Source organism: Saccopteryx leptura, chromosome 13 (assembly GCF_036850995.1).
Source record: "Saccopteryx leptura isolate mSacLep1 chromosome 13, mSacLep1_pri_phased_curated, whole genome shotgun sequence".
Taxonomy (NCBI): Eukaryota; Metazoa; Chordata; class Mammalia; order Chiroptera; family Emballonuridae; genus Saccopteryx; species Saccopteryx leptura.
Window position 1 is genome coordinate 57003779 of NC_089515.1, and position 27830 is coordinate 57031608.

Sequence of the window (27830 nt, forward strand, 5' to 3'; positions counted from 1 at the left end):
TGCAGCGTGTTCTATGGCACAAAGCACAGAAGGAACACAAGAACACGTGCTTCCCGGGACACGCAGAGAACACCCGGGACGTGCTGTGGCACAGCTGCAGCTCAGGCCAACCCCGACCACTGGGACGTCTCCAGTGTCCCCCGACTGCTGCCAGGTCACCAGGCACACCCACTGACAGATGCTGCTCAGCGGTGCCCCCGAGGAAACAGCTTGTGTACCCCGTGTTAATTCATCAGCTTTCTCCAGGGAGCGGGCACTGGCGAGATACACGTTTACGTGGGACTTCCTACCCAGGCTCACTGCTCCGCAGCTTCACACCACGCAGCTCGCTTCCCGGTGCCCGCACAGCTGCACGGTGCTCACCTGACTTACAGAAGTTCAGAAGCAGAACGATACCTTTTTGTTTTTTGGTATCAGGTTCAATTAAAGTAATCACAGTGCCAAAAACATACAAAGTTCCAAATGGTCACCCCCAGTCCCCGAGGAAGGGAGGAAGGTGACAGCGCAGCGGAAGCCCTGGAATGAGGGTCTGAGGAATGAAGGCCACGCACAGTGCGTGACAGAAGTTTCACACGGAAGACCAAGGCTGAGGGTGGTCCCGTGCAAGCCTGTCTCTCAAGCCTCTCTGATCTACGAACTTCCCGGACTGATTCAAGACCATAACCCAAAACCAGGAATCACATAAAGGAATTAAATCGTCTCAGTGAGAAGGCAGAAAGGCCCACACACACAGGAAAGGCCCACTTCTCCCACTGTATTGAGCACCAAGCAGCAGTCAGCCTGTGGCCAGACCAGCCACGCCTCCCAGGCAGGACTGCCTGCTTCCCCAGGTGGGCGGGGCACACGGCATGCTGGCGACACCCGTGAGGCCAGAGGCAGAGCAACGCTGACAGTGTGGGCCGCCGTCAGCCCAGGCGTTAATCAACGACAGTCCCAGAGCCCCCAAAGGACAGAGAGAACACAGCATACCCGACGAGGAGTCGGATGATTTTAGAGCAAAAGACCAACCGTCAGGAGTCATGGACGCACAGTGTGGCAGGCGCAGCTCCACGGGCTTCAGGAACTTGAGGCCGTGGGGCCCGCACATCACCAGCGGGCTCAGCAGCGTCTCACCTGCGGTCAGGGGACAGGGAGGTTAGACGGCTGCCTTCCTTCCACACCACGGGGCCCCTCGCCCCCAATGCCGGATGGGCCGAGGCCGTGCCGACCAAGGAGACCTCACAGGAGCCACACATGCAGCGTTCAACTCCCCAGGAGCCACGGGACCCCAGCACAGGCCCAGATCGGGCCAGCATGCCGCCCGCCCCGAAACCGCTGAACGCCGCGTGTGCACCTGGCACCTGATGCTTCCAGCTTGTTGAACTCAAGGCCGGCCCAGATCCAGGAATGAACCACCACTGCTTTGGCGGCTGGCCCCTCACGCAGCGTGAGGCTCAGTCAATGGGCTTTACATAAATTTTTAAAGAAATTTATTGATTTGAGAGAAGGGAGAGAGGGAGAGAGACAGGATCATTGATCTGCTCCTGTAAGTGCCCTGACCAGAGATCAAACTGGCAACCTCTGTGCTTCGGGATGATGCTTTAACCAACCGAGCTATCCAGCCAGGGCTCAATGTACTTTTTATACATTACTTACATCATATGTTTCTAATGTTACAGACTTGGTTTAAGGAGTTCAACATACGTTAGTGTTCTGGCAAAATGTAAGAAGCCAGGGAAGTCCCTCACGAGGCCGAGACACTGCTCTGGGACCCGGGAAGTCCCCGCAGGTCCTCACGCCATCCTGACAGGCCCGGCAAGGCCCCGTGATGCCTGGGAGGGTGCGCACTCCCCTGGGGTGCCCCCGTGCTGGGCCTGGGGGAGCAGACCCACCCCGAGGCTTACAAACTGGTGACAAGCAGACAGAGTCTGAGGCGTGGCTGTCCCTGCCCTGTCTCTTGGGCAGGGAGGGTGGACAAGTCACAGACAAGTCTGGAGAGGTCGCCGACTGCACAGCAGGAAGAAGGAACAGTCCGTAGCCCGCTACCTGCACCCTCACACAGACGTCTGCACAGCAAACCATGGGGCAGGTGCAGAGCTCACTGTCCTACACACACCAGGGGCCCCACCCGGCACCCATGGAGAAGCTGCCTCTGATGATAGGGAGCTCTGGGTGGGGTCTGGAGGCAGGAGGACCCAGACCCCCCGTCCCCCACGGAGCCCCGAAGGCCACAGGTGCCCAGTGTCCTAGGAGGGGGTTACCTTTCTCCTTGTCCAGGGGCGGGAGGATGCTGTTGTCTCGGCACACCTTGAAGTAGATCTCCTGCTCCAGCCCTTCGGGGACGGCCCCCTGGGGGATGATGATGCTGACCCCCGTCTCGATGGAGCTCAGCACCCCGCCGTTGCTGTTAAACACGCCGCGGGCCGTGGCCACTACCGTGTGCCCATCCTCGTCGTCATCCTCCACGGCTGAAGGACTGAGTTCAGAAACCGGTCGTGAGAGAACTGTCAGGACCCCAGGCGCTCTGGGACCCCTGTGGTCGTCACTCCACACGCCCAGGGCCTCGTCCACTTGGGCAAGCTCGGTCCCCGGGGACAGTCTCTCTCACGGGCTAAGCAAATTCTTCCCGGATTTATCTCACTGTCATGGTGACTCAGAACACTACTTTTTTGTGTGTGTGTGTGTTTCTCTGAAGCTGGAAATGGGGAGAGACAGTCAGACAGACTCCCGCATGCGCCCAACCGGGATCCACCCGGCACGCCCACCAGGGGTGACGCTCTGCCCACCAGGGGGCGATGTTCTGCCCCTCCGGGGCGTCGCTCTGCCGCGACCAGAGCCACTCTAGCGCCTGGGGCAGAGGCCAAGGAGCCATCCCCAGCGCCCGGGCCATCCTTGCTCCAATGGAGCCTTGGCTGCGGAAGGGGAAGAGAGAGACAGAGAGGAGGGGGGGGAATGGAGAAGCAAATGGGCGCCTCTCCTATGTGCCCTGGCCGGGAATCAAACCCGGGTCCCCTGCACACCAGGCCGATGCTCTACCGCTGAGCCAACCGGCCAGGGCAGAACACTACTTTCATCACCCACGTCTGTCACCAGGTTGCATATAGTCCACACCTTGCTCACCAACTACAACCGTCACTGGCAGTAAGAAGTACGTCCTCACACCCACAGCACTGGTGTTTAAGCTGCTGGCAGGTCGTGATTAGCACTGGTCTCTTCCCTAGCGATACCCAGACAATGGTGCATTGCACACTTGGTGGCACAGTAGGGTGACAAGCGCACTAGCGAGGTCACAACAGCCCCCTCCGTGCCCGTGAGCCCTTGCTGTCACAGGGACACGAGGTAACAGGGATCAAGCACCATGGAGGACAGGCCTCTCAGAAGGACGTGCTTCCAGAGTCGGGGCTGCCCAGGTTTCCCGAGGGAAGGGCTCAGCAAGGACCCCAAGGGAAACGGACAGACAGACGAACAAGGTAAAGGCGTGTGGAGGGCGCGCAGCCTCGCCCTCGGCCTGCTTGTCCCCCTCCCCAGCGCCCCAGTGCAGGGGGCGTGGCCATGAGTGGGTGCAGGCCGGGGGGGGGGCACACGTGTGGCCGGCTCAGGTCTGCTCCCCACCATGGAACGACAACAAGGAACAAGGGCAGCAACGTGGCCCCCGGTGACCCTCCCATCGCACACACGGTTGCCGCAATCAGGCTTAACTCAGACTGTCCCTAACAACCACCCTGCGCTCATGGCACCTCCACTTCTCCCCAGCATCCCTGCTGACTAGACAGGGGAGAGGAAACGCGGGTGCTCTCATGGTCGAGGGGAGAGGTCAAGGAGCCACAGCCACAGGAACGCTGGGTCAAAGACCGGGCTGGGCCCAGCGCCTGCACCTTGGTCACAAAACCCCGGGCAGGCCAGTGTCTCTAAGCTCAGCACCTGTGGACACGCTGCCCCGTGGTCTGCCTCACTGACAAACCTCACAGCTCCTTTTGCGCAGCGGCATCCGCGGCAACATTCTGGCCAACGGTGTTCAGTTTCCAGTGTGAGTTGAAACTATAGTGTCGGGTCCCAAGTCAGAGGCGCTACACCAAACTCTCAGCAGACAGGCACGAGGCCAGGACGGGCAGATGCTTACCTCACAGGAATGGCCTTCGGCCCCGTGCTGATGCTGTTGACCTGGTACTTGGCCTTGTCTTCGTGGACGGAGAACATCTCCATGCCGCTGTCGAACTCGGGAGCCTGTGTGGAGCCGTGGGCTCTCGCGAGGGCTTTGGGAGAAGCTGGGACTTTTGGAGACGAGTCTGGCTTGTGAGCAGTGTCACTGGGCAGAAGGTTGTGACTGAACTTGGGGCTTTCAAACTTGCGCTCAAATGGCCGCGCAGAACTCGTGTATGGCTTTGGAGTGAACCGATTGTATGTCGGGGCGACCGTTTTCTGCGTGTGCTCGGTTCCGTTCACTGGTGCTCTGTCTGGGAAACTTTTCTGGGGGTAGAAAGTGGGCTGAGCGGCGTCCTCCCGCTGTGGTGGTCTGAAAGTCGCTGGCTTGTTCTGAGCGGGAGGGGGCTCTGGTTTGGACACTAAAGAATTCTGAAAATCCAATGACACCAAGTTACCTGTAAAAAAACACAGAAACATAGCATTTCTAAAACTTCTTCAGACGAGGTTTCACAGCCCTCTCACATCGCTTCCATCTGAACTGGTCCTGGTGCCAGAGCCAAGGCCTCGTTTGGGATGGCCAATCAGGGGCCGCCTTCCACACCGGAGGCCATGTGATGCTGAGGGCCTGAGGGGGGCACGTGCTGCTGCAGGGCGCCCTGCTGCCAGGGTCCTGGCCTCTGGAGACACCTCTGTCATGTCCACAACTTCAAAACAGAACAAGCTCAGCTGTGTTAACAAAATCAGTACTGAAAACTCAACACAAAGTCAAAAGAAAAGCCCCAGACTGGGTGCAGCTATTTAATAACACAGAAAGAATTAGGACCCAAAACGCATGAGGAACACCTGTCCATCCATGAGACAGACAGGAAGGTGGGCGGAGACTTGAACGGAGTGCGACTGGAATAACTACCAACCGCACAGTGAGACACTCACCCTCACTGTGAAACTCTAGACAAACTGGAAACATGACTGCAGACCCACTAGATCAGCAAACCTCAGTCTCGTAAAGCCCACTGCTGGCAAGACGCACCCAGCAGGAAGTCCCATGTACTCTGGTGGCACGTAACCATGCCAACCTGAGCCAGAGACAACTGAGGAGAAACTATCAATGCTCTACAAACTCTTCCAGAAAAGAGAACGAGGGACATGTCCTAGCTCCCTTACGAAACCAGCACAATCTTGACACCAAAACCAGGCAAGGACAATACAAGAAAAGAAGATGACAAACCAACATTCCTGTGACCACTGTCATGTAAACGACCTTACTCCACTCCCAGGACAGAGAAGCAAGTTAGGAGCATCTGCGCACGCGCACGCGCGCACACACGAAGTGTCTGAAGAGGACTCTAGCAAGTTTGAAACAGAAGGGACCCACCGCTATAAGAACAGGCCCCAGGGCAAAGGCCTGAGGTGAAACATGGAGCCCCCCCCCCCCCCCAGACGGGAGTGTGGTGGGAGACAGTCCTCTGTTCTCACCGCAGCTGTCCACCGACCTCTCACTGGAGGCCCAGCGGGTGCTGGGCAGGACAGAGAACAGGCGTCCGTCCACAGGGACAGCAGGGTGCAACCTCCACTGGAGACTGCCCGTGTGCAAGAAGCCCTCCCGGGAAGCGGGAAGCGACATCGACCTACAAATACACCTGTCTGGTGGAGACACAGGAGTTGCAGGAGCAGTGTCAACAGAAGGTCACACCAGCCTTCCCTGTGGTGTGCCTTGGGCAGGGCCACATAAGAAGAGATGTTGGGAGATGGAGGGAGTGTGAGGAGAGCAGAGGTGTAAAGGTGGAGGGAAAGACGAGAAAGGAGGAAGGGAACAGGAAGGAAGGAGGAGCCGGCCACAGGAAGGGGGAGGCTGGTATGGACAAGGAGAGCCGCCACCACCACCACGGAGCCGCGGAGCAGAGCACAGAGCGCAGGAGGGCACAGCAATGACAAGCAACAAGCCGCAGCTCCGTGCTGCTCACCCTGCAGCTCCGTGCTGCCGAACAGGAGTGTCCAAGGCGAGGGATGGAGGAACACAGACTATGAGACTTGACATCTTCCCTGTGTCTCGTGTGAAGAGGGAACAGAACAGTAATTTTTCCAAATCACTATTCAGATGTTCATATCAGACACACTAGTGAGCAAAAACCACTTCCAGAGACTGCGTACATTAATAAACAGAGTAAGATCTATTAGTGAAAAGGCTTGTCCAACAGGACCCCTCATTATAGCAACTAAAATACTTCGACCAAAATCCTGTTTTTACTGTTCTCAGCCTAAAAGTTTTTTATTATTTTTTATTTCTCTTAAGTGAGAAGCGGGGAGGCAGAGAAACAGACGGAAGTGGAAACTGCTCCCTCCATCTCCCAACATCTCTTTTCTTATGTGGCCCTTCCCAAAGCACATGTGGGCATGCACGCAACCAGGATCCACCCGGCATGCCCTCTAGGGGGCGATGCTCTGCCCATCTGGGGCGTTGCTCTGTTGTGGCCTGAACCATTCTAGTGCCTGAGGCAGAGGCCATGGAGCCATCCTCAGTGCCCGGGCCAACTTTGCTCCAATGGAGCCTTGGCTGCGGGAAGGGAAGAGAGAGACAGAGAGGAAGGAGCGGGGGAGGGGTGGAGAAGCAGATGGGCGCTTCTCCTGTGTGCCCTGGCTGGGAATCAAACCCAGGACTTCCACATGCCGGGCTGATGCTCTACCACTGAGCCAACCAGCCAGGGCCCCCAGCCTAAAAGTTTTATATTATTTCTTAGATGAAAATCATTTTGCTTAGAAACAAGAATTTAATTCTGCAGGCACCACTATTCCAGTGTATGTCCTACCTTCCCTGTGTGTGCCCTTAGCGTGCACATGCATGTGGGCTGCGGAGCTGGGGCCAGGCAGCGGCGGCCGGGGGTGCTGGGAAGGCAGCGGGAGCGGGGGCGGGGGCGGCGTGGCCTGGCCGGGCTCGTAGCGCTTCTCGCTGAACGGTCTGTCTGCAGTCTCGGCTTCAGGAGACTTGCCCCTGTGAGGAATGAAAACAACGCCAGCATCTGAAAACGGGCTCACGTGGACAAAGCAAGTTCTCCTTCTCTAAAAACCTCTAAGTTTTTTTAAAAAACCTAATAGTTTCACAAAAAACTCTTATTACGGGCAGCTACTCTAACAAAATATACTGACAAACCCTGCCCCTCCCAGACGAGCCCGGAGAGCACAGCACAGACACTGCACGGCATCAGGAGACACCTGGAGACGCAACCACACGAAAAGTGGAATTTTGGGTACACGTGTAATATTTAACTGTGGCGCTTACAATTTGAGAAAGTCTGTAATTATTCTCAAAAATACTTATTTGCCCAAATCTCCCTCAGGCTCACTCTGATTCTGTATCTAGGGAACACAGGCTGACTCCTGGTGCAGAGCACCATGCAAATGGTGGCAAGGTCGGGGGTCCGGACAGGAAATGCTGCAGCTTTCTGGGCCATAAGGTCTCAGCCACAACCTTCCAGCTAGGTGAAGCAGCCACAACACGTGGTGTGTGAGCGCACCCCAGCAACACGGGAGAACTGACGCTAGGACTTCAGCCTGCCTGGATCACCAGGTCCACTGCTCATTAACAAGAGCAGACACCCCTTAATTCTAGAAGGCTCGCTGAAGTTATGTTTCGCCATGTGTGCTTATTTCTCAGATGCCAATTGTTACTGTGACACACAAAATTCACACAAGAGAACCTTGGAAACAGACCCATGATTGCCACACTGCCCCCCAGACCTGCAGCACGGCTGCCCTGGCGTTATGTGCACCAACCAGACACGCTGGGCGCACGCTACGTGGTTCCATCGAGAGTCTCTGATCGTGAGCTTTTAAACTACACTGTTATCTTGTTTTCCGCATTTAGACTGAGTGTTTAGAGAAGACGTTCATATCTGCAAGTGCACATAATGCCAAGGACACGGCAAGGGACAGCTCACACACAGCTTCACACAAAGGCCAGTCTTACCACTTGACGCTCCTTCTCAAGCAGTCATAGCTAGTGTAAGAGCCAAGAAATCTAGGTAGGAGCAAAGCACGTGCAACAGAAAAATGAGAGAAAACGGTCAATCTAACCAAGAATTTTGTAGCAAATGAAACTCAATGTCATTTTAAAATCACCAAGAGACACACATCTAGCAGTCAATGCCACTCGCTCTACAACAGAAGACACCTCTGACCCCCGCACGACGCGGGCCACCTCCCCCTCTGCTGCAGTGCTCCCGGTGACCAGGGATGAACCGAGTGCAGGGCAGCGCTCAGGAACACGGGCTGCATGAGCAGCCCCCACAGTGGAGACTCGGGAAGAGTGATGACACAGCCATGTGGACCCCTGTCAGGGAGAGGGCCACCAGGCACACCACACGCTCCCTGGGAACCTTCTAGCAAGGCCCGACCTCACGCCCCGTGGGGTGGAGACACCCGCAAAGCCGCCACACTGGAATCTCCAGCCCCTCCCTTCTGACACCACCCCCCATGCAGAAACAGGTGCACAGGAACCTCACACTCAGCTGTTCAAAGGCTGAAGACCACCCCAAACCACCCATGGTCATTCTAACACCTGAAAGTCCCACAGCAACTTGACTCGGGAGCGAGACTGGTGTCAGACTGCCCTCTCTGCAGCGAGGGCGACGCCCCGCTCGCCAGAACAGAGACAGGGCGCCTGTCCTAGGCTGACAAAGGCATCTCCCCTCTCTAAGACCCACCATCTGGGGGTGTTTGTAAGCGGAATGTAAGCACACGTTATCCAGAAGAAGGTGACTTTGCCATTTCCACATTTTACTTCAGAAAATCAAGGCTGCAAGCAACCTGTTGGTCACACACAGGACACAAACTTGAAACGTGGGACAAATAAGGCCCCATGTCAGACTTTCCGATGGCAGAGGGGCGCTGGGCAGGGGGGCACAGAAGTCACGCCGCCTCCTCCGTAGGGGGCAGCAAACCCCTCGGGGAAGGAGACACACTCTGGAGTCGTCTTGATTGGCACGTCCCACAGGACCCTGGGAGCCTCAGACCCCCCCCAGGAGATGGCACTGCTGTGCCTATAGCAACGGCCAGGCTGTCACTCAGCAGCCTGCCCAGCCTTGCCCACCACACCCCACAGGGAGGCGCTGGGCTCGCACCAGTCACACAGCACAGGTCCCAGACGAGCACACAACCAAATCCGCCTTGCTAACTGATCCCCTGGCAGAACTTTCTAGACCTATGTTTACTTTAGGCCATGTTTTATTTACTAAATAAATGAAAAGGTAAATAAAACGCCCCTTAACGCCAGAATGACCGCAAAGGTGCAACCGTCGCACCGAAGGGGCTTGCCTGCCGGCACTTGGGGCACGACCTTCCAGCCTCCGCGGGGTCCCCACGCCAGCAGGAGACCCCTCCGCACTGCGTCTCTCATCCACTGCTTGCTCCGTGGATGAGGTTCAAACGAGTGACAGTAGGACAAGGTCTCAGGACAAGGGGCCTGTGATGGGCCCCTGACACGTCACCGGGCTGGGCGGCACCAGTCACGCACTCGAACACGAAGGCAGGGGTGTGAGGGGGGTCCAGACGCAACGCCTCCATCAACTGAGTTTTAAGTATGTTAAAAGGAAGAGGATCTAGACGGGCTTTTTAAAAGAACGTCCCTGAGCTCAGACTTCCCATCATCAGCTCGATCTCTTCCGGCCCCAGGGACCCAGGTGGGCTCAGCCAGGCTGTACCCCCCGAGCAAGCTCCTGTTAACACCCCCATCTGCTTTTGCCCAGCTGCGCCACTCAGCATCCGTTCTCCGTCATGCAACTTTGACAGGAGACAGCCAGGAGAAGGAGCCCAGAGACACGTGTGTGTCTGCCTCCCAACACACCCACAAGGAGGAGAACCAGCAGCGAAGCCGGAGAGACCAGTACAGCACAAGGGCGGCCGGCGCTCGCCCTGCATCCCGTCCCCTCCCGCAGCTGCTGCTCTGGGTAGAGCTGGGCCCAAGTCCCTGAAGGCCCCCAGCTACTATAATAAAGATGACAAGCGCTTTCTGGCCTCAAAGAACCAACTCCCCATCATCTTCCCTCCAACAACAACAAGCCAGCCCGTCTCTCTTCACAGAGACATGAGAAGGAAAGAGAAGCACTACCTGCCTGCCCAGAGGGAGAAACTCTCACGTTTCACCTAAAAATCAGGGTCTTCACTGTTCCCATCTTCTCACCTCCTCCTTCTTGGGCAAAAGCTGCACAGGTGCCGTTGGGGGCTAAGACACAGCAACCACGCACCCTGGGACGGGACTGCGTGCCCAGCGCCAGGAGAGCGCGTACACTGCACCCCCACCAGCCCTCACCACACTGTGAGCTGCACAACACCGACCCCACCGACACCGAGCTTCCAGTGTCCCTCCCCGTCACGAGGTCAGCCACGGGAAGCACTCACTTGGAAGCGAGACCGGAGAGGGGTGGTGGCTGCTGGGGGTGCAGCGCCTTGGCGGGCTCCGGGAGGGGGCCCGCACCGGCCTGCGCGGGAGGCTTGTTCTCGAAACTGCGGCGGTCAAAGTAGGAGAGCTGCTTCCGGTAATACTCCTCGTCGTCCTCGGGGTCGTAGTGATTGGAGCGGACGATGTCCTCAGGGGGTTTCGGCTGAGGCTTCTGAGGTTCGGGGACCCTGGCGAGGAATGGCAAAGGAACGGCGCTCAGGGCTGACGTCACAGAGTGGGACACAGCTGTTCTTGACCCGCGGCGGGCCGGTGGGACCACTCAGGACCTGGCCAAGCTGGCCAACAGTCAGAGTGGATACAAATCCCATGGCTTCACAATGCTCATGAGCAGCCTCTTCTGCCCGAGTTCTCCAACAGTCCATTAGGCTTGGGGGTCCCCTGGTCAGAGGCCTCAGAGCAGGTTCAAAGCAGTTAACCAGAAAGAGAACACAGCGGAGCCTTCCCTGAGCACACACACCAATGACAGTGACCACCAACGACCAAGGGCTTAACAACTTAAGAAGGTTTCTGAGAACCAGGCCGCAGGACAGAGGCGTGACCTTCATACAAGGACACAGCTCTGGGCGACCCTGTCCTGGCGGCACGAGGCAGAGGGGAACAGTGAGCTCACACCGTCACTAGTGCTCTGCTTAGTACACTTTAGAACTTTGCCTCAAAACAAGGAAACTAGGTTTACACCCCAAAATAGGGTCCTCAGTCCTCACAGGTTTACTGCATGACGTGTGCGCGGAACGGCCCTGGCGAGAGGAGACACAGCTGACGTTCATGGTCCTCACGGACGTCACGCGAGCATAAGGAACGTGCACTTGTTAGTTCCTCCTCCCTGCGGCACAAGAGTCACCGACGGCCACTCATGCCCAGCCTGTCCTTGTGAGCGGGTAGAGGCCACTGCGGGGAGCAGGGCCGCCAGGTCCCCCCAGTTCCCCTGGGTCCTGAAAGGCCATGCACTCACCCCACGCTGCCTCCCCTCACTGGAGAGCACAGCACAACAGAAGCATGCAGTACACGCTACGTGATCAATGTGTTACTTCAGCCAATTGAGTCTCTTTCCTTATCCCTCAAAACTTAAGACTTCCTTTGTCTAAAAACACTTTTAAAACTAAAACAAAATAAGTGTTAACAGCTTTAAAAGTTTTTTAAATCACTTGCTGGAATAACGGTATCTTCAAGATGCTGTTTCCCGAAGCTGTCACAAAGACCCTCACTTCTCCTTAGAGGCGGCCGTGTACACTCAGTCCTCCCTCCTTCCTCTCCTCTAACATGCGGAAGGCCTGCTCCTGGCTACAGGGTGCGGGTGCAGGGTCAGCTCCCACACGAACATCAGGAAGTGCACCCACCTGTACAGCGTCTTGTCATGGTCACTGAACTGACTCTGAGCAGTGGCTTTAGGACCAATGATGAGGGGAGCCCCTGGAGGTTTAGACGCTACCTCTGGAGGCTGCAAAAAACCAGACACAGCAGAACAGACAAGTCACAAAGGAGGCTGCCCTGGGGGGGGAAGGGGGGGTGCTGCAAGGGTTCCCGAGCTGCTCCCTCGGGCCGGAAGACAGCCCACCCTCACCTTACAGCCAGCAGTGTGGTTTTCATCCTTCTTGCTCTCCAAGGACGCAGACCTCTTGTTTTCAAACATTTTCACCCTCGTGAGCACAGACTGTGGCTTCATGGCGGGGTCTTCTTCTTCCTCCGCCAGAGTTGGGGGTGGAGGCAGAGGTTTGGTACTGGGAGGCGGGACTTCCGGCTTCTGCTGTGGGGCAGATACCAGAGAAGGGACCACGGCAACACCGTGGAGAGGTTCGTACTGGCCTGCTTTGGAGGGGATTCCGTGGGACGGCACTTGGTCATAAGCTCGTGGGTACTGGTCGTAATACTGCCTGGGCTCCGAGGCCTTGGGGCCTGCCGAGGAGTAGGGCTGGGCTTCCACTCGGTACCTACTGTGCACGTCGTAGCCGGGGGCTGGCGGCTCCTCGTGCCGCAAGGTGGAGGTTCTAGGGAGCTGTTCATAGCGTGGCCTGCTGTTATAGGACAGAGGGGCTGGCTCCTCAAACTGTGGGAAATAGCCCCGTTCTGAGGACTCGTCAGGATGCTGTCTGGGGTCAAGGTCTCGGGGGTGCTGATCGTCAAGAGGGGGCCGAGGCTGGTAGGGCTGCTTGTCCTCGTAGTAGGACCAGTGCTCCTCGTAGGCAGGGCCGTGCTCCTCGTAGCACAGACGAGGGTCCAGGCTCCGGGAAAACTGGTCTGTGTAGCTGGAGGTGTCGTATCTGTAGGTGGGCTGCTCCAGGTCCCTGCTGGCTGGTTTCTCAGCGAACGCGGGCTGCAGGTCGCAGCTCAGACCGGGCTCCTTCTCTGGCCTCGGCCCCGGGTGGCCGACAGCTGGCTGCTTCAGAATGTGGTTCTGCCTCATCACGTCCTCGGGGAAGGGGTCCTTTCTGTACACCTGTATGAAAGGTTCACAGGTGAGTACACAGGCTTGCTTCTAACTCCAGTCCACTTGAAAAGACAAAACTATGACTCAGTAGGTGGGAATGACATGGTCTACCATTTAACACCAGGGCAGAGATGAGTGGAGAAAGACAGTTTCAGTAGAAGGTTAAGGTTTATAAGGCAGACATGGCTCTCACGCGCTGAACAGAGTAAGCTAAAAATCGTTATTCAATTTAGTAGAACACCAATGCACTGAACCACCAATTCCCCTTGATTTGAACATCGTAAACAAAAATTATGAAGGAAATTTACAGACTCCATAATTTATCAAACATAAAAACGTCTGAGGGAGTGTCAAGTCTATAGTAAGAAACTCTGGCTGGAAAATGCAGAAAACCCCAAAATAAAACCAGTAAAATTATTAAGCAAATTCCCAATTAAAAGGCCTGTTTCCAAATACTCCGTACCCACCAGAAGCCATGCAACCGCAAACGGAAATGGTTCGGGCCAACGGGAAGCACTCGGATGCGTGCCACAGCGCCACAGCAGAGGGACGCCGCGGCAGGTGGGGGGTGGGGAGCGGGACGGGCTGCACACGGGGACCTGGGGGGTCTGCATGCGGCGACAGCCCAGTGTCCTAGTCCCTTAGCCTTACGGGAGCTGCCTCAGAATCAGCCCGTGGGGGCCCCTCCAGCCTGACACCAGGGAGCTCTACGTTACGGTTAACAGCAGAGGTTGACGGTGCTGGGTTTGTTTCAGAAGAAGGGTAAGGGACTGGAGATGAGGCTTCTGCTTTCTGTGAAGTGTTTTAAATATTTTAAACAATGTTTTTGTTTACTGCTAACTTCCCATGGCCATCTATCGTGGTTGGTAGTCATTCATTTTAAGTGTGCTAAATAACAAAACTATGATTTCAGGTCCTACATTAAAAAAAAAACCCCTCTATTATGTTGCCAAGTAAGATGAACACACAGTTTAGATTTAAGTCCTTTGGAATCTGAATTTAAAATTAAAAACTAATTCTTAATCTGGAGAAAGGACAGAATGTATCCTTGAACTTACTCGCCACTCTACTATCCGACAATGCACCTCTACCTAGAGAAGGCCAAAGGCTCGCGCTTACCTGTTGAGAGGCTGTCTTAAATCCGGGGGAGTCTAGTCTATGGGCGGGCTGAGGCTGTGCTTGTGGTGAGTAGGGAGGGTATGCCCGGTGGTCCTGCTGCATCCCCGCGGAGTCCTCTCTCACGGGCTCGGAGGACCGAGTAATGGCGGACTCCGGCGGAGTCCCCACCTCGTCATTAAGGGTCTCGTCTAGCTCCTGGTCAGTGTAGGCCCCGCCTTCAGTGTCTGTGTCTTCATAGTCAGAAGTGTGTCTACTGTCCGTGCTATACATTGAGTACTCGCTACCCGGGGCGGACAGGTAGGACAGACGATCGTCATGCAAATCAAGGTCATCACTGGTAGCACCGTCCGCCTAGGTCAAATAAAAGTAAATTAAAAACCTTATTTAATAGTTAAGAGATGGCCTTCATTTTACAAGAGATCAAAGGAGTATTTTTCTTTGAAGAAATCCCACCTAGTTCTGGAAATTCCTGCTAACGAAAGGTCAGGAAGACTGGACAGGCACACACGCAGACAGAGTGTGCTCTGAGAGCGGGAAGCCCAGACACGGGGGGGCTGCTGGCCAGGCAGAACCAGGCTGGACTCGGGCTCAGACCAGCCCCGGAGGACAATGGAAGGTCCTCACACCACTCGGGTCCCTAGAGCTAGCCGGTCCCCAGCCTGTCGGCCAAGCGGGTGAGAGGGACAGTGCCCCCAGACCACGCTCACAGAAACAAGGAGACGCACAGCCGGAGCAACCATGGAAACGGACACACAGCTGAGGGAGAATGGTAGAGCAGCGTCGCCTAAGAGAGCGCTGGGACTGCTTCCTGGCGTCTGTACCCAGCGGGGGCGAGGGGAGGCAGCCGGCTTCCTGCTGCAGGAACTTGGAGCCAGGGGGCTGTTTTTCAGTCCACGCCATCTTGAGTGGACGAGAGGGGAGGAGATGCATCTGAGGGGAGGGAAGAGGGCACTAAGCTGAAAGTGGAGTCGGATTAAATAGATCTTGTCTGGACACGGTGCCCGCCGGGCAGGAGAGCGAAGATCTGGCATGCCGAGCTCAGACAACCCCTTTCCGCTCCTGCATGGACTGAAGGACACACACAGCCGGAACCATCGAACAGGGCTTTGCAGAGAGCATGGCTGCCCTGGAAGGGCCCGACCCTGTCACTGCCTTCTGAGAGGACAGGCGAGGTGGGTTAGACCTCCTGGAGGCTCCGGTCTGCACAAGAGCACCTGGTGCTCGGGACGTAGCAACCACGCCACAGCCCGTCTGCCCCGTGACACCACCGTGGCTCCTGTGCATTGGGACGGCTGCTGCCCAAGAGAAGTCGCCTGTCTACTGCGGTCTCCTCCCTGCCAGGGTTCTGGGGGACGGTCACCCAGCAGTCAGCCAGGGAAGCAGACAGGCCCTGGGGAAGAGTGACTGGACCTCCCGAAGCAGCCACCCGCTTCTGGGGTCTGAGGTGCTGCAGGAGGCAGGGGTGACAGGGGCCTCCATGTGCACCCGGCAGGGTGAGGGGGACTTCCCAGGCTGAGCAGGGAGTGGACGAGACGTATCCAACCGTGGACAAAGGAGCTCCTCCCAACAGCCCAACAGCCGTTAGCTCAGAAAAGCCCACGTGAATGAAGAGGCTCTAAGACCCTATTCAGGTAAATGTGCCTGAATGGAAGAAAGTGGGACAAATCAAGATAGACTTAACTGTAACAACTTTTTCTGACTTACAAAACACATCAACTGATCCCAACAAGTAACCTATTTTTCTCACATGGAAAGTTGGGAGAGTCAGACCTCTCCTTTTTAAATCCAAGCAAAGCAAGGAAACAATACCATCACCAAGAGAAATAATAGAAAATAAAGATCTGAAGGTTGAAGAACCCTCCTAGACAGGACGACAGGATGCTGTGCACTTATAAGCTGACCGCATTTCGAGACTGACCAGTGCGGGCTGCTGGCAGCCCAAGGACAAAGGTGTGGACAGGCGGTGCTGTCACGGGTCGGCACGGGGCTGTGAGGCCAGCACCACCACACTGCTGCGAAGTGCAGGGTGTTCCAGTCCCGATTTCTCTCCCAGGGCCCAGAGCACGTCAGTGTCCCAGCGGGCTCCACGCAGCACATGCTGAAGAGAAGGGGCAGCAGCTCTGGTGTGTCGCTGTGGGGGAGGAGCAGAGCCCGGCGGTAAGCATGCTAGCAGGAGTGTGTGCAGCAGTGTGTGTAGTTTGGAGAGTCAGGGTGTCCCAAGCGGCAGCATGCAGTCAGAGCACCTGTCCCCAGCCAGGCAGGAGGGGGCCTTGCAGGGCAAAACACAGAACCCAAGCCAACACAGAAACAGAAACAACAAAATTAAAACAGGCGTTCTCAGTCTTCCCCAGCAACCAAAGCGTATTGACAGTACAACGATCTGAAGGTAAGACTTCAAAATCAAATTGTTCTTCCAACTGTGCACTTTGAGAAAACTATTAACTCCCCCGAGAAAGTGAACAGGCCTTTCCCAGCAAAGGCTGCTCTCAAGCCAGAAAGAAGGATAGCAGAAATTAGGATTTTAAAGTTGGCCATCTGGATATATATAAAATCAAAATATCAAGTCAAAGAGGACACAAATGCGTATGCAACATTTTCTGGTATGCTCTAAGAACTTAACAAGTGCTGAATGGAAAAAAACCCCTGGGCAAGAAAACGTGGGCAAAGACAGCCCCCGGTGGAGCTGTGCCTGCAGGGTCCCCACCCCTGGCCTGCAGGGCCCACCTCCTCATAGCGGGTCCTGCACGCCAGGTGCGGAGGATGCAGCATAGAAACACTGCCTGGCCCACCAACTCCCCTTGCTTTCAGAGGGCACTGGAGCCAGGTTCAAGGTCATTCCTCGGTTGACAGGGGCAGAGTCAGAACTCAGCCTGTTCTTGGAGTTATACTCAGGAATCCTCTTGAGAGAACACCACCGAAATGGTCATTTCATAGCTGGGAAAATTTCTGACTATAATGCTATCAAAGCCAACTTTCATAACCCTACACACAAATTATAAAAGCTGCCCAATTAGAGAACAATGTAACTCAAAGGCATCTCTGGCTAGTTATATAATTCAGTAAAGAGGTTAAAAAATAAAAGGAAAGTTCTTACCTTTCCCTCGGAAACCCACACCAACTGGTTCTGCTGCTGCTGAATCGCTTCCTTCAGTGCCCCGTACCAGCCGTCATTCAGGGAGTTTAAGTTAATCGTAGCTGTGAGAGGCAAACAACACTGTCAGTGACATCAGGACTCATGACCCTGCTAGAGCCCGCTGCACAGCCAAGTCACTGAGATACCAGACTGAAGTCCCTGCTCTGGCACCGCACACGCTCCTTCAGCCCCAGGGCACCAGGCACACACCCAGAAGGCTCCAGGGCCCAGTCCTGTGAGACTCTGTGCTGGGACTACACACACGTCTGCCTCCAGACTGCAGCCCAGACCTTGGCGTGTAAAGGCCTTATAAACACTCACTTGTGAAGAGATGGTGATTATTTTTACGAAGTTTATGAGATCGCTCGTATAACTTCCTGGCACTTTTCCGAGATTCTGGACACAACCTCATTCTCATTGTTTTCACGCCCTGCTTAGAATCAGGGTTGAGGAACACCACAATCGGGTACCACTGGGCGTAGTTCAGGCGATCGACGGCGTTCGGCGTCACGTCTAACAAAGCGTGCTTGTCCTGGAGACAGAGTGATGACGTTGAGGACACCAGGGGCAGTGGCAGTGGGCCTTCACGTATGCATGTCGTCTTAGGAGCACACGTTAGGACATTTGCAATCAGAAATTAACAAAATTTTTAGCCCACGTTAAAAAAACAACTTTTAACCAGCTGATTTTCAAGACAATCCTGGTTTTGCAAGTTGACAGTTCTACATCTGTTCAGTCCCATCAGCGATCCTGGCCTTTCTGTATCACGGCACACACACTATGTTAACAAAACACACTTTCTGCCAACCTGACAAAAAAATTAGGTGTAATTTTGATTCATTCATCTGGACAGCTATTTTGTGTTAGCTGTTGTCATATTTTACTTGATAATATAGGGAAAAGAGGCCAGTGAGGCTGCATGTTTTAAAATTTCTATGGCACATCGGTTGAAAACTGCTGGTGAGACCGATTACACGTGGTGCAGCAGAGTGAAAACAGACTGCAGCTTGAGCTGTACTAATGCAGTAAAACAGTCTATTGATATACTTGAATATTACACATTTTTGTGGTAACCAAAATCATCTTGGATGCATGCAACATTACTCCCTTGAAAGTAACTACCACTGACCGCCTCTCAGCACGGCATCCCAGTAATAACTAGGAAAACAACTGTGTACTTGCACATGAAGCGAAGCTCGTCCCACTGGAAAACAACGCTCAGCTGACCCGAGAGCGGCCGCCCGCAGCTCACCTGGTCTATGATCTGCTTGATGGTGTGCAGGCGGATGATGCCGGAGCTGCGCTGGTCCGTCCCCGCGTCCCGCGGCTCACTCTCTGCTCGCGGACAGGAAGCACAGGACATCGAACAGTCACTTGTTAGGCTGCAATGTCTCCACCACGGGCACGATGGACATGCAAGGCTCTGTGACACTGGCAGGTCCTGGGCAGTGCGGCCCAGTGGGCAGCATTTCTGGCCTTCACCCCCTAGATACCAGTAGCAGCCCCCGGTGACAACAAAAATGTCTCCAGACAATGGGGCACGAGCACCCTAAGTGAGAACCGCTGGGTCAGACCAGCTGTCCCAACAGCGCTGGGATTAGGAGAAGGCAAGAGATGCACTTGCCTCAGGGGCAAAATTTAATGCCCCCCAATGTCAGTAATCATGTGATATTTGGGTGCAATGTGTTCAAACAATCAAAGTACTACACAGTGAACTATGTACTGAAATTTCAGGGAGAATCAGGAAATGGAATTTGAGTGAAAATTATTTAAGACTTTGACGTGGCCAAGAAAAACTGTCAGCTACGGCAATTCTCTCAATGGGAAATAATATTTTTAAAAATAATATTTAAAAAGACTTAAAACATGATATGAAGATTGTAGCCTAGCCTTTGGTGGTACAGTGGATGGAGCACTGACATGGAATGCTGAGGTCGTTGGTTCAAAGCCCCAGGCTTGCCCGGTCAAGCCCATACAAGAAGCAGCTACAGTGGTCCCTTGTCTATCACAGCGGTTAGGTTCCAGAACCCCCCATAATAGGCGAAAACCCGTGAAGTAGCGACCTTATATTTATGTTTTAAGGCTTTATAAACCCTCCCCACGCTCTTATAAACCTTTCCCACACTCTTATAAACACTTCCTATGCTCTTAAGCTAACTTTCTACACTCTCAAACCTACGTAAAATCCCACAATATAGCGAAAAACCCATGATACAAAATTAGACGTAGACAATTTAAAAATCCACGATACAGTGAGACACGAAAGTGAACCCCAGTATGGCTAGGGACGACTGTACTACAAGTTGATGTTTCCCATTCTTCCCCCTGCCTTTCGCTATCCTCTGTCTAAAGCCAATAAATAAAATATAAAAAAGATTGTTTCCATTAAAGCCAAAAAAAAATAAATAAGTTGATATAAACAAAATACTTAAAGAGTATTAGTATAGCATGTTTTGCAGATTTTCCACCTCCTTTCCCATTGGAGAAAGAGGTCAGCCACGAGGACACAGAGATGCCTGCAGGAGTGCCCTGTGCTCTGTGGCCGAGACTCCAGATGGCTCTGCAGGGCCCGTTCCCGAGCCTTCTCCACAGGACACGAGAACTTGCTGCCAGGGGCCCGAGGGCTGCAGTCAGCACCCCAGCAGGCCCACGGCCCAGCAGCAGCAATGCGACGGCCAGGGCATGGGGCTCTGGTGAGAGACCAGGCACATACCAGCACAAGCCAACCCAGACAGAGGCACAGCCTTGGCTCCACACTGCAGCCTGGGCCGGCATCTAACCCAGAACCTCAGAGGCCCAATTCCCACAAAAGTCTTTGCTAAAAAGGCAGAGCAACATCTGTGACTCTAGTGACAAGCATGCAAAAAACAAACAAAAAAACCCCAGAGCCCCGGTGTTTCCGATCAGACCTGTCCCGTGGAGGAGGAATGAGCAGAACCCCACCTCACCCCACGCCCAGTCAGCGCTTTCGCGACTCACTTGCGATCTGGTAAACATCCGGTTCTTCCCGTGCTAGCTTCTCTCTCGCGACGTCAGCGATTGGTCCGAAGATGGTCACAGGCCTGAGAAATCCGGCTGGGTAGAAATTCAAATGAGAAGGAGCCTGATTAGCACATTTCCCTCCAGAAGCACACTGATGACATTAAAGGGTATTAGGCTTGTGTGTACAAAATAGGCCACCTTCTCGAAGAACAACTCGCTCATAGGCGGGGAACTTTGTTTGAACGGGCTGAGCTGACAGATCCTCTCTGCTTTTCCGAAGGTTCCTCTTAGAGCTGCGCAGACCTCGGAACCGCCAGAAGTCGGCCCGGTCCCCTCCTGCTGTCTTGGGAAGTGTGTACTGTACGCTGGCTAACTGCTCAGCTCTGGAGAAGACATGACAGAAATAACACCAAGTTGGAAAAGAGCACAATGAACAAAATGTCAGAATTCTGGACAGAATCTCACATGCAGTTTACATCTATTTTTTTTTGAGAGAGAGAGAGAGATGGACACAGGTAGGGACAGATAGAAACGAAAATGAGAAGCATCCATTCTTCACTGCGGCACCTTAGTTGTTCATAGATTGCTTTCTCATACACGCCATGACTGGAGGGGCTCCAGCTGAGCCAGTGACCACTTGTTCAAACTAGTGACCTTGGCTTTCAATCCAGTGACCTCTGAGCTCAAGCCAGAGACCACGGGGTCATGTCTATGATCCTACGCTCAAGCCAGCAACCTCGTGCTCAAGTTGGATGAATCCACGCTCAAGCTGGAGACCTCAGGGTTTCGAACCTGGGTCATCTACGCCCCAGACTGTCCGTGTCCCAGACTGACACTCTATCCACTGCACCACCAGGTCAGGCTGTGTGGTGCAGGCTGCAGTTTACATCCTAACAGTTAAACTAAAATAAAGACGTCTGCACAACTAAGCCAACTATAGGTATAACACGAACACAACAAAACCTATATTAACTCTCACGTTACCTGAGCAGCATCCTAACATGCGCACCTGTTCTTATTTGGGATGATGCCCCGCTCCACCTCCTTGTGGTTCTTGCCAATTCGAATCGCGAGCCATGAGCCCAGCTTCCCGTTGTACAAGGTGTCCACCACACGAAATATCTCTCCTTTGTTAAAGCTAAGTCCGTAGGGAGACTCTTTCTCATATTCAAAATGGGTCCTGATGTAGAAAGAGTCTCCTACGTCTGACTCCACGATGCGGCGGTAGACTAGAAAAAACCAAGATACAGTGCTGTCAGCAGCTGGGGCGGCAGCACAAGCCGGGAAGAGGCTGCAGACAACACGAGCAACATGACAGGGCCCGTCAGACGTCACTGCCAATTGCACACAGGGCACACAGCGAGCTGCCACGTCACATGGGAACTCTGAGGCCCTCCACATTGCAGGTGACAGATACACAGCACATCAAGCAACTTGTCCAAAGCCGCGCACTTTCTAGGTGAAATTGTCGTCTACTTTAACCTCCCTGCAAGCACTTAGTCCCGTTTTCTAAATAAGCTGTTCTCACACAAGGACACTTTTGCCCCCACCCCCGCCCTGAAGGGGTGTCTGGCAATACCTGAGACATTTCTGATTGTTGCAACTATGGGTGTCAGGAGGGTGTGAGTTGCATCTAGTGGGCAGAGGCCAGGGGTGCTCTAAATACCCTACAAAGCACAGAACAGACCCGACAACAGAATTATTTAACCTAAATGTATCAGTAGCGTGAAGGTTGAAGAACCCTGTCCTAGTAACAATGTACCTGTTTAATCACAGAGGGAATCAGGCCCCCTGAGTCAGTGCTCACACACACCAGGAAGCATGCCCGGCGGACGTCAGCACCAAACTTGGACGCTTCCTGTTTACACGTGTGTGTTCTGACAGCTGATGAGCAGACGGGACTTGGCTGTGCCTTGTCACAGGCTGGGCAGCACCCCACTTCCGTCAGAGCGCCGTGAAGGCTGGCCGGCCCTATTACTATGCTGAACTCATCAGCAGGGTGTCAGATTGTAAGCCCCTAATGACCTAAAATAAGTAAACTCCCTTTGAGATTAACAAATTCATGTACCCAACTTTGATCTATTTAAAAGAAACTGAAAACCCCAGTGTAAGTCCTCCATTCCACACTTCTCACCGTCCTTCTTCTTCTGAGCCAGGATGGTCACCTCTTCTCCCTTGGGCAGGTCGAGCAGGAACAGGACGGCTTCCTCTCTTATGATGTTTGTGAAGTCGACGTTGTTCACCTGTTAACATGCATGGAAATCACTCTTGGCCACATTCACAATTACAAAAACACTCATTACACAGAAAAAAGGTATTCTCCGATTTTGCCTAACTTAAAAACGTCCCATCTTTGAGAGAGAAGAATCTACTGTACTCTGGAGAAAAGAACACAGTCATGTAAAACAAGTAGAAGCCCCATGACGGTGAGTGGCCGTGCCGTCACTGAAGGGGCCGCCCCATGCAGCCTGACAGTAAGGACGACCACGGCAGCTCCAACCCCCGTGAACACAGATGACTTCTAACTCCAACAGCTGCTGTTACTGGAGAACCTCTGGCTGCACAGGTCCTGCGCACAGAAGAGCCTGCCTCACTAGACCCCGCAGGAGAGACCCCCAGGGCGCAAGGGGGAGGGAAGCCAGGCACGCACAGCAGCTGATGGCATCGCCACGGTGGCCGTTTCTGGTACCGGACGGTGCTACGGACCCCCAGTGACCTCGTCCAGACGTCACCAGTACTGCGTGCAGGGCTACAGGGAGGGGCTCCTCTCATCTTTTGGAAATTTCCCACATTAAAAAAGGAGTCAACACTACTTTTATGACCCAGAACAAAAGCTATGAAAAAATACTTTTAAAATGACGTGATGCCTGCCTGGACTCCCTGCAGCTTAGAAGGACCACTGAGGACGGCAGGACGGGAACGGGAGCGAGCAGCAGGCCGGGCACACGGCCGCGGGGTCAGGCGAGCACCACGGACACCAGGGGGAGGAGCTGAAGGGGACGGGCCCACGAGGGCTGCGAGTTCAGGCTCACTCGTGATCAGGGTGAAGCTACCTACTCCCCTTGACAACAGCGCTGACAGAAAGGCAGGTAGAGACCTGATGAAGCCCAACAGCAAAGGGAGAGAAAGAAGACAGTGGAAGCAAAGAGAAAACCGGAGCCCAGCAGGACCCTGGGCCAGGAGCCTGAACCCAGGACCCAGCAGGGAAACACGACACAGAGGTGGCAATGGCAGTGTGAGGACAAAGAGAGAGCAAATATATAAACTCACATCTGACACATCTGATCTTCTGGTTAAAGGGGCTCCTCTACCAGGAGTTTGGATATTTTACAGAGAAGAGAAGAGCTGGGTAAAGGTGTTCCTATGTTACTGGCCACCCAGCTATGGAAGAGAGAGAGAGAAAAGGGACCCCACTGGTGGACTACACGCACACAGGGCTTTCCTGACTCCCGTGGGGTCTGAGTTTCAGAGCCAGCGCAGCTCACACACCTGCCTGAGTGCCCCTCCTCCTCCTGCGTGTGCCCTGTCGGGCGAGGGAGGCCCAGCACTCCTGCCTCCCCACAGGACAGCACAGCTGACGGGGGCCTGCTGGGGAGCTGTGGCTCATGGCAGTCCTGCCCGCCTGAGGGTTCTGCTGAACTAGACGAGGTGCACATCACGGGGACATGGGACTTGCTTTGTTTCGTAGGTTCTATGAACACCGATGACGACAACGAGACAAAGCATCACACTGGGGAGGGACGGCGCCCAGCGGGAAGGGGAGTGACAGCACACTGGGACCTGCGGCTCGTCCCGGAGCGCTCCCCTGGGTCACAAGACCGCACTGTCGGCCAGGCGCCACCCGTTCCAGGAGCTCTGCCACGTGGAGGCCTTGTCTGGAGAGCTGAGCCTGCACGCCCAGGGGCGTGACGGACTGACATACCCTGAGAATCTGGTCACCCTCTTCTAGGCCTTCTTTGGCTGCAGGGCTGTCTTCTAGAACACCAGCTACAAATATTCCGACGTCATTCCCACCGGCCAGCCGCAAACCCACGCTATCTCCTTTTCTGAACTTGACCAATTTCATGCTGGGCCTGTTGAAACAAATATCTTATTTGAAGCAGTTAAGAGAAGCTTGAAAAGTTACAGTGAACTGCTCCAGTAAAAACTATAATAAAATAAAGGACCATCACCTCTGAATTTCCTTCCCCCACACTTAACTCACTGAACGAAATTTAGTTTAGTGTTAGAATTCCAAATCACGTTTAACATCACTTTTATTTTCTGCTAAGGTTTTTTTTTTTTAATTTAAATTTATTCATTTTTAGAGAGGAGAGAGAGAGGAGAGAGAGACAGAGAGAAGGGGGAGGAGCCAGAAGTATCAACTCCCATATGTGCCTTGACCAGGCAAACCCAGGGTTTCGAACCGGCGACCTCAGTATTTCCAGGTCGACGCTTTCTTCACTGTGCCACCACAGGCCAGGCCTCTGCTAAGTTTTAAAATATCCAAATTTAATGTGCAAGTACCCCTTTATATACTAATTCCTAACACTCCTTCATAAAAACGTTTGCCCAACTCAGAGTGTGTGCCCTCCCAATGACTAAGCAGCCCGCCCCCCCCCCCCCCCCCCCCCCCGTGTCCCTGTCGCAGGTCACATGGCCGGCCGCGCTGCTGGGAGGCTGAGAAGCCCTGCTCTAGGGCAGACAGCTCGGCAGGCCTGCTGACACCAGGGGCGGGACAGGCGCCCACACGCTGGCCTCCACAGCCACTGCCGGCTGCTGGGGGCTCTCGGGAAGTCACCAAGGTCACTCACTGTGACATCCATGCCTTCACCTCACTCAAGCCTTTCCGGGTTAGCCCCACACTTGGCCTCCACCCCTTTCGTGGGAGACTCATCTTCCAAACCAAGTGCACAGAGAGCTCTTCCAAACGCCCCCGCCCAAGTCCTCATGCCCCAGGCCCCTGGAGCCCTCTTCTAATGCTGTCTAATCCGTGGCCTCAAGATGCAAAGCCCAATGTGACGAACACTTCTCATTAGACACCACTGCTTGAGGACAGCCTCAGGCTCCATCTCACGGAGTCCCACCATGTCCCTTTTACCACAGAGGCAACTGGAAACTAATTCGATAATCAAGTTGGTTTGAAATTTGGTTCTAAAATTTATACTCCAATTCCATCAACTATGAAATAAAAAGCAGTAAGAGATATAGAGTATCAAAACCTTAGAGACGCCCAGAACAGGCTCGCGGGGGGGGAGGGGGGTAATGGGGGAGGGAGCAGGGAGTTCTGCTCCCAGGAAACGTGTGGCAGCATCTGGAAACATCTGCAGTGGTTACAACTTCGGGTGGGGGGGGGGGTGTGCTATTAAACAGGCCACAAGCAAACCATGATAAAGTTACCTGGCCAAAATGTGTGCTATTAAACAGGCCACAAGCAAACCATGATAAAGTTACCTGGCCAAAATGTCCATAATGCAGAAATAAACACTTTTTTTTTAAAATGCCAGCGCATTAGCTTATAAAAAATTTGATGTCTAAAAAAAAAATTTTATAATTTTTTAACTCATGACTTAGGAACTAGGTAGAAGACAATGGTAAAAAAAGCAAAATTTCAAAAAGCTTCTTTGTTGTTCTCTAATCTCAGATTCTATCACATAAGTAATTTTAAAAAAACCCTAATCATAACACTCATGGTAGACACTATTTCTAAAAGCATTTGTGGCCCTGGCCGACTGACACAGTGGTGGAGCATCGGCCCAGTGTCTGGAAGTCCCGGGTTCGATTCCAGGACAGGGCACACAGGAGAAGTGCCACCTGCTTATCCACCCCTCCCCCTCTCATCCTCCCCTCTCTCCTCCTGCAGTCACAGCTCGAATGACTGGAGCAAGTTGGCCCAGGTGCTGAGGATGGCTCCTCAGCAGCTAAAATAGCAGTAGCAGATGGGCAGAGCATCACCCTGTAGGAGGCTTGCTGGGTAGATCTTGGTCAGGGTGCATACAGAAATCTGTCTCTCTGCCTCCCTGCCTTTCCATTTAAAAATATATATATACACAACATGGTTTGCAACTGAACTCTCACTGTAAAGAACCCTTAAAAGCAAAGAAGGCGACACCAGTTTAACGCTGCATTACCGAAGCATCCCGTCCTCGTGCGCGGAGTCGGGCAGAACACCGTCAGACGGACTGACAGGCAGATCCACGTCTGGTTGTCCAACCTGGGCATACACAGGCTTCGGCTCTACAAACGAGAGAAAATGTAAGCTGTGCAGCAATCACTCACTAAGAAATGAAGTAACCATGTGTAAGCAACCCATGAAACAGCCAAACAACACGGTCTGCAAAGGCACGTGTTCAGAGGACCTGGTAGGAACATAGGAACATGTATGTTACAGCTGTTAGAGCACGCCTTAGTTACAGAGTCTAATGTCCTTAAAGCAAGGCTGTGTGTCACACGGTCACCTGGGCTCTCCACAGAACCAGCTGCTAGGGTCTGAAAAATCTATGCTTAAGGAAGAACAACAGGGGAGTAAGAATACAGGAGGACCTTCCTCCTTCCCTGTGGTAAACTTTACTTTAAATACCCCCCTTCCCACCATGAACAAGCACAGAGAAAGCTGTGAGCAGAGGGACTACAGCCATTAGAGCTGAAGCCTCCAGGCCTGCCGAGCGACCAGACCGTGAAACCTTGAGATGCTCACGTCTGAGCTCACATACAGCTCTGCAGGTGAACTTCACAGTGTTTGTGGGAACTCTGTCAATAAGTAAATAGCTGCGACATTTTTTCTTAAGGCAATCTACTGCTTCCTCTTGATGAGAAAGCTTATTCACTGAGGAGCTATTAACCAGGAACAATTCCTGTCTAGAAAACATCCAGGAACTGACCTACGCCCACCTGCCACCCATGAAGGAAATGCTGAGTCACACATAGAAAGACTCAAATACAGGTAGTAGCCGTCACAATGATGGTGATGATGATGATAACAATAATGGCGGCAACACTTTTTATGACTACTGTAAATCCCGACACAGTGCTAATGTCTTCTGGACTGAGCGCCTTGTGAGGCTCACCTGGCAGAGTGGGTGCCTGTTTCTCATTCCTCTCCACCACGGCGTCGTCCACCAGCTTAGCTGTGCGGTCGTCTGCATGCTTCACTGGCGTCAAGACGGGCCTAGGCTTAGAGACCCTCTCCTCCTCTCTGCTCCGGAGACTTCAGTCATGAAAGGAAGCACCGTAAACGTGAGAGGGGTTGTGAAACACTTGTAGAACTTCACACAGCAGCAGCTGGGACCCACCCTGACAGCTCTCACCATGTCACACATACGAGTGACTAGAATTAGACTGTGCTACTGGAGATGCAGAAGTGGGCCCACTGCTTTCTTCCTTCCTGTGACTTAACAGCTTTCTCAACTTAGGGCATGATGGACAGCTGCCACTCGGTCACAAAGGACCCATGATCACGTTTTAGTCTGAGTGTCCTCCCCAGTGGTGACCCACAGACGGTCCTGCATGTGCAGCACAGCCCGACCCACTCCCCACACAGAACTCCTGCTCACACCACACTGCCTGTCACCTTCCTTCCCCTGATACAATCATTATGACTTGACATTTCAGAGAAT

The 27830-nt window shown here is 53.7% G+C and overlaps 1 protein-coding gene across 5 annotated transcripts in view; it reads right to left on the reverse strand.

The window, feature by feature from the left end:
- TJP1 (tight junction protein 1) overlaps nucleotides 1–27830 on the reverse strand; it is a 159061-nt gene that overhangs the window by 2555 nt on the left and 128676 nt on the right. For 3 of the 5 annotated variants that reach the window (XM_066355574.1, XM_066355577.1, XM_066355578.1), the window contains 18 exons: nucleotides 27282–27421; nucleotides 26346–26451; nucleotides 24158–24308; nucleotides 22370–22478; nucleotides 21245–21464; nucleotides 20434–20618; nucleotides 20233–20328; nucleotides 18506–18588; nucleotides 17575–17785; nucleotides 17215–17315; nucleotides 14121–14471; nucleotides 12138–13010; nucleotides 11914–12014; nucleotides 10516–10743; nucleotides 6930–7111; nucleotides 4100–4577; nucleotides 2241–2455; nucleotides 970–1113 (listed from right to left, as the gene is read on the reverse strand). In XM_066355574.1, the coding sequence (XP_066211671.1) occupies nucleotides 970–1113; nucleotides 2241–2455; nucleotides 4100–4577; nucleotides 6930–7111; nucleotides 10516–10743; nucleotides 11914–12014; nucleotides 12138–13010; nucleotides 14121–14471; nucleotides 17215–17315; nucleotides 17575–17785; nucleotides 18506–18588; nucleotides 20233–20328; nucleotides 20434–20618; nucleotides 21245–21464; nucleotides 22370–22478; nucleotides 24158–24308; nucleotides 26346–26451; nucleotides 27282–27421 (3974 nt within the window). The remainder of the gene's footprint in view (nucleotides 1–969; nucleotides 1114–2240; nucleotides 2456–4099; nucleotides 4578–6929; nucleotides 7112–10515; nucleotides 10744–11913; nucleotides 12015–12137; nucleotides 13011–14120; nucleotides 14472–17214; nucleotides 17316–17574; nucleotides 17786–18505; nucleotides 18589–20232; nucleotides 20329–20433; nucleotides 20619–21244; nucleotides 21465–22369; nucleotides 22479–24157; nucleotides 24309–26345; nucleotides 26452–27281; nucleotides 27422–27830) is intronic. The other 2 variants (XM_066355576.1, XM_066355575.1) reach the window with 2 other exon arrangements.